Source organism: Rattus norvegicus, chromosome 18 (assembly GCF_036323735.1).
Source record: "Rattus norvegicus strain BN/NHsdMcwi chromosome 18, GRCr8, whole genome shotgun sequence".
Lineage (NCBI taxonomy): Eukaryota > Metazoa > Chordata > Mammalia > Rodentia > Muridae > Rattus > Rattus norvegicus.
The window spans coordinates 57410921-57417304 of record NC_086036.1 but is presented as its reverse complement, the minus strand read 5'-3'; the positions used below and the strand labels follow the sequence as shown (position 1 = coordinate 57417304).

General features: G+C 51.8%; 1 protein-coding gene across 3 annotated transcripts; it reads right to left on the bottom strand.

Moving 5' to 3' along the window:
• Window positions 1-1401: 1401 nt before the first annotated feature.
• Window positions 1402-5773, bottom strand: Il17b (interleukin 17B). 3 transcript variants are annotated; one of them, NM_053789.1, is made up of 3 exons: window positions 5712-5773; window positions 3533-3822; window positions 1402-1737 (listed from the first exon to the last, which is right to left on the bottom strand). In NM_053789.1, the coding sequence occupies exons 1-3, from the start codon at window positions 5730-5732 to the stop codon at window positions 1506-1508; spliced, it is 543 nt and encodes a 180-aa protein (NP_446241.1). In that variant the 5' UTR covers window positions 5733-5773; the 3' UTR covers window positions 1402-1505. The 3 variants fall into 3 exon arrangements, with proteins under 3 accessions (NP_446241.1, XP_038952471.1, XP_038952470.1); XM_039096543.1 differs by lacking the exon at window positions 5712-5773 and adding an exon at window positions 5321-5638; XM_039096542.2 differs by lacking the exon at window positions 5712-5773 and adding an exon at window positions 5066-5222.
• Window positions 5774-6384: the final 611 nt, after the last annotated feature.

Here is a 6384-nt window from a genome sequence, read left to right as displayed (position 1 = left end):
CGAGTGAAGTATTCCTGCAGGGGGCTGCTGACCCTTTCCCGGAGGGTAACTCCGAAATGCTAACTCACTCGAGGAGGATAGCTCAAGCCCCTCAGCTGTCCTGGGGGGAGGCAGGGTATTTTTAGAGCCCAGGACAGCTGATTGGGGATTTGCTGTGGGGTTAGAAGGCCCAGGGGGCAAGATTCAATTTCAAGGGGAAAGAGATAACATCAGGGGGCAAAACCCTGTAGGGGCTTAGGATAACTTTCCATACTGCGCGTCCTGGTCAGTAGAATGTCTTGCTTGTGGCCCAGTGCTTCTCAGAGTTTGGTCACAGATGGCAGCATAAGGAACAGCCAAGACTCACAGTGGTAGAAATTAAAAGAAGTCACTGTACTCAAAGCGAAAAGATGGCAAGCCCCAACTAAGTCAGCACTCGGAGTCCTGGGCCAGCATCTGGCTGAACGAGCTTCCCAGGTGACTGACTCACGCTGACATTTTGAGGATCACGGATACATAATATCCAGCACTGCAAATTAGTGGCTGGATTTAAAAAAAACAAAAAAAAAAAAACCAAAAAATATCCAGTTTGCCTTACAACTCTTTCATGTTTAAAAGAAGCCAGAGTTCCCCTTCTGGGATATATATTATATAATAATATGTATTAACCCTATTATATATAATGCTCTTATATATAAAACATTCATTCATTGTGTGTGTGTGTGTGTGTGTGTGTGTGTGTGTGTGTGTGTGTGTGTGACTGTAAATATTTTCATGCCTTTTTGGCAAGCAGAGGTCCTTTGTGGGAGGTTAGATCTGTTCTGCAAAGAATTCTGGGGCGGAGGACAACCAGTCTGTGACAGGGGTCGGCTCCATCAAACCCAGAGAGGCTGAGCCCTAGCTTGTCACTGCAGAGCCTGGAGCCAGTCTCTTCTCAAGAGTAATTGCTAACTTAAAGGTCCTAGTAACTTTGAGTTAGTTGGCTAGCATATTGGCTTAAGACAACCAGGCTTCAATCACACCACTGCTACACAGACTTAGGAGCCCAAAGCAAGCCCACCACGATCTTAAATGAGAAAAATAAGAGCAGTGTTTGTTTGCCTGAGAGTCTCATGAATCCAAGGCTGTACCCGTAGCCAAGGATGGCCTTGCGTTTCCTGACCTACCCGCGTCCAGAGCACAGAGTTTACGGGTGTGGACCACCCCCATTGGGTTTATATGGTGCTAGACATGGAACTCAGGGCTTCATTTGTGCTGGGCAGATACTCTTATCAACTGAGCTACACTCTCAGACCAGAGTTTTCTAATAGCCTGGTTCACTGTTGGAGAGCCGAGTCCGGGAAAAAGCTCACTCACGCTGATCTGGAATCTGTCTAGCTAAATTGTGCTAGCTTCCTAGTCATAAGGAGCAAGCCCAATGCCTTCCTTTACAAAGAACAACGTTTACTGTTTATCAGCCTTGAGGGTCACAGTGGGTGCAGGGAGGGAGGATCGTTGCAGTAGCCACCTGGTTGAGGGTTGGTGGCTCAGAAGATGCAGGTGCAACCCACAGCGATGGTCTCCATGACAACACGCTGGCGGCAGGGCCCGGGCCGAGGAGGTTGCGGACAGAGGCGGCGGCGCACTGGCACCTGGCTGAACACTGGCACGCTCACCATGCTACGGTCCTCCTGCATGGTGAAGGGGTTCACGCAACCCAAACATAGGCACCGCGCCTCAGGCAAGTCCTCCGGGATGCGGCTGGGGTCGTGATTGATGCTGCAAGGAGTGGGTGGGCAAGAGAGGGCAGGGTGAGCGCCAGGAAGAACAACGAAGGGCAACCACAAGGGGTCTACACAGTTAGGGTTAGAGTTAGGGCTAGCGGCCAGGGTGTGTTGTATTGAACTCCTTCTCAAAGAGGAGACTCAAATCTGGAAGCTAGTCGCTGGTAGTCAGGGTCTGTAAAACTAGGTTCCTCCTTTCAGCCAGAAAGATACCATGGGGACTATGGGAGGAAAAGAAAGTCATCCCTCTTCCTTCTCTACCCTATTTTAATATTGTGGGGAATTAATCTACAGAGATAAAATGATCACACATGGGTGTAGAATATTCATTGCAAGAGAATCTAAGCCTGTGTTCTATTGTGTTACTGAGCCTCAGAGATTTGACAAGTTTTGGAGTGTTGTGGTTTGGTTTGGACTTTTGTTTCTTTCTCTCTGTCTTTTGTTTCTGTCCTTTTTTTCCCTGTCCTTTCCTGTTTTGGGGCTGGTCTTGTTTTGCTGACCTGCTTGCAATCCTCTTGCCTCCGCCTTGCCAGTGATGGAATTATACCAGGCTCAGCTCAACAAACTGTTGTTGGTTTGTTTGAGTCAGGGGAGACCTTGCAAGGAGCTGGAGGACAACTTTTGGGAGTCAGTTCTCTCCTTCCACTCTGTGAATTCTGGGGGTTGTATTTTTATACACATCCCTTGTTATAAGTATTTCTGTCCTGAACTTTAGGCATTCATGGGGGAGCAAAAGGAACAGAGCCTTCTGGGGATTGTTCCAGATTCACTTTGCTTCTCTGTCGCGACTTCCTCCACAATTAAACAGGAGTGAGAGGTAAGAGAATTAAACCTAGGAACGTACGGCCTCAGTCACCTCGATTTGCTTGGGAGCTTCTTGGAAATGAATGGAAACCTCCTGAATGAGCCTACAGTTTTACAATCTCCCTGACTGACACATGGGCATGGCCAAAGTAGGAACACGCTGTGGCCTGAAGAATCATTATTGACTCTGTTGCCCCATTCTAGGGCTATACCTCTCAGCACAGTAGCCACCAGCTACATACGCCAGCTTAAATTTCAATCTATGCTAGTCCTTTAGTCTCATTAGCCACGTGGTTCAGTAGTCACATGGCTACCACAGTGGACTTTATTAAAGAACGTGCTGGCCAACAGTGCTGGCCAACAGTGCTAGTCCAGAGTCTTAGCATAGCTGGGAGAGCCCTGGACTGTGTCTGTAAGTGAACTAGCCATTTCTTTATTCCATTTAATTCATGTATCTTGGACTCCTTTTGCATGCCGACCTAAAAGGTGATGACAGACACACAGACATTGCTTCTGCAGCCCAGAGCAGCAGAGACATTCCCAAATCAAAGCAGGGACTATGCACCGTAAGCAGGCAAGACAAGTAAAACACTGTGATCTGGGCACCAGTCCTAGGGAGTTTGACTGGGTGAACGCAGGAACACTGAGGTGTTTCTGAGGCAGACATTAAGAAGGCACCCATGTGGCATGAAATATGTAAGCCTCACCAGTAAGCGTGCTGGACAAAATACCTTAGAAGCACCCCTGGAGGATAATAAAGACAGTGTTATATGTGGCTGCCTGTTTATAATAGCTTACAGAGTCCATACGGCCTTTACTTTCACTGACAGCTGGGGAAACTGAGGCCCAGCAAAACTAATCAACTGACCAAAAGCCTTACAGTTGGTAAGAGGCAGATGTGGGGTTAAAACTCGTCCACATCCAAGGTGTTGAATGCAGTGTCTGGGACAGTGGGAAAGGTGGCCTGCTGTGCCCAGCTGACCTACCTGTAGCCCCAGGGAGACAGGCTTCTCTTGTTGGATAACCACAGCTGCAAGTTGACTTCACACTTCTTCTTGGCTGGCTCAGAGCTGTTCCTCAGCTGGGCCACCATCTCGCCAAGGTTCCTCTCGTACTCTTCCATTCGGGCGTAGGGCTTTACTCGAGACACCAGGTCCAGCGGCACCTGGTGAGGCCCAGGGGCCAAGGGGCCAGGCCTCCCTTGCCCCTTCCTTTTGCCTTTGGTGTTCCGGGGCTGGCTTGGCACCAGGAAGATGGAGATGGCAAGAAGGAAGAGCTGGGGGAGAAGCCTACTGGTCAAAGGCCAGAGCCAAGTCTCTCTAGGCCAAAGCTAGGTCACAGAGAGAGGCCTCTGCATGGGCCACCCCGAGTATGGACACCCGCTTTGTGTTGGGCACTGATAACACCCACACACCCACAGCTATCTTGAAGTCCTTAAAATAGGGTGTCTCTTGAAAATCCCCCTATGCACCCTACTCACTCAATCTGTAGACCGTAGTTGCTTGCCAGGACCGTTCCACTGCCTACTAACTGGCTTTCGCAAACCTATCTGACTTCTAGTCATCTCACCACACCAAGGCCGGCATCAGTCCTGAGGCACTCAGGGGTCTCCTGTTCCCCCAACCCTCTCGATTCCTTTGTGTCTGTGCTCAGCATGTTTCTTGCAGCTGCAGGAGGGGTTTTGCACAGACCTCTGCCATCAGAGTTCTACCTTTTCCGTTTACCTTCTAACACCTTGGACAGCTGTAGGCTCAAGTTCACTGCCTCAGCACCTTGGAGTTGTCCTGACCCGAGTGCCCCTTATGCATCTGCGATTGTACTTGGACCTGCGGTTCTTTGATATCCTCTTAGCTTCCCTCAGCCCCACCCCCAAGGCACTGACTCCCTGAGAGCACTGAGCTCCTCTCCATACAATTTTATCCCTCGTGTCAGTATCTGCATGGTGTCACGACATTCTGGAATACCAGCAGAGCGAATAGATTGCACCACCGAGCCTGCCCTGAAACTCAGCTGTGATAACTGTGGGGGCGGGACGGAAAAGTAGCAGGAACGACGAGTGGGGGTGGAGGGGCGTTCCGGAATGACAAGTCGGGACAGGGGCTGGAGGCTGGGGCTGGGGCTCGCACTTGGCTTGGGTCAGCAAGGTGGCTGGGCCCAGCTTTTCTACAGGCTCATGCAATGGAATAAGACGGAGGGCTCACGAGCAGAGGAAGCCTAAACTTTTCCAGGGATGTGGAAGAGTGAGAGGAGTTTTGGAGCTGCTTACAGGCTTTGCAGAAAGGAAATGAGTTGAAACAAGAGTGGGCGAGAAGAAGGAACACCTCATGGAGCTGGCGCGCGGTTCCTCTGAGACTCCATTTCCAGATCATTCACTCACTACCACCTCCTCCTCCCCCTCCTCCTCCTCCTCCCCCTCCTCCCCCTCCTCCTCCTCTTCTTCCTCTTCTTCCTCCTCCTCCTCCTCCTCCTCATCCTCCTCCTCCTCCTCCTCCTCCTCCTCCTCCTCCTCCTCCTCTTACCAGACTCAATGCTTTCCCCGACCTCTCAGTCCACAAGGACTGGGCCTGGTTTCTTATCCAGGCTACCCAGCAAGCTTTGATCCTTGGAAACAAGTTTCAGCATAGCCCCTCTTGGCAGAGCTACTTGCTGGCGTAAACGCCGCCGCAGTGAATCAGTTTGCTAAATTCTTCCTTTTGGTCCTACATTCTGCTGCAGAAATACTTCCGTCATTCCAGGCTTTCTCAGTGAAGCTTCCCACACACTGCTCAACTCACCTTGCAGGGGAAGCACAGACCAGACTCGACAGCCTCTCCCTCAATTTCCAGATGGGCAACAAAGACAGAAGGACTTGCCTAAAGATCATGCGTTCTGCCCAGACTCCAGAAGCCAGGCCTGGAAAAACCCTAGTCCCTCCCTGAGTCTGTCTGGATCTCCCCAGTTGCTTCTGTCTGAAAGGGGTTCAGTGTGGCCAGGCTGGGTCCAGAACTGGAGTCCCAGCCTTGGGCCATGACTGCAGGCTAAGACCAAGCTCTGTTTCTCTCGGGACCTGGAGGAGAGGACAGAGCTGGTCCCTGCAGATTCCAAGCCAAACACAGGCAGCCGGTAATCAATGGGAAAGAAACATTCACAGAGAAGGTGGAGGTGGGGTAGGGGAGCACCACGTACCAGGCTGTGTGGCCAGTCCATCCCATTAAGTCAGCCTGCAGCTGCCACCGGCCAGGAACCCCAGATGCCGTAGAGAGAGAATGGCAGCAACAGGATGGACCGAGGCAATTATAGCTCCACAGGGGGCTGCTGGGGGGTGTGGGTGGGTGGGCTCACTGTCAGCTGGGAGCCTTGGGCCCCCAGCTGGCTGTGCCTTAGCACAGTGGCAGGCGGTGAGGGGTGTGGGGGCCGGCCAGGAGCCAGGCTGAGGTGCCCAGGGGCTGTTGACCAAAAGGACAATGCCCTGTGTGTCTGGTGGGGCCCTGGCTGATGGCACCTCTGCCTGTGGCCTGCGGCTGGCTGACCAGCCAGCACCCACAGCGCCAGCTGAGACAATCAGCTTCGTTTGCCTTGGGGATGGCAAGGGGGTGAGGGTGGAGGAGGGATGGGCTGCTGGTTGGTCGGGAGAGAAAAATGTATTGAGACTAGGTTGGCCCAGAGCCAGGGAGCACTATCTCCCAGAGAAACAACCCCAGCCACTCCAACCAGCCTCAGGTGAGCTTGGCTGCCCACCCTGTTGGTCACAAGCAGGGAAACTGAGACCTGAACGAGAAGGAGATTTCCCCAGTATTCCACAGTGAATCAGCAGTGTCAAGGTTGGACTTTGGGCCTGGTTCCTATCCAGAACTCAACA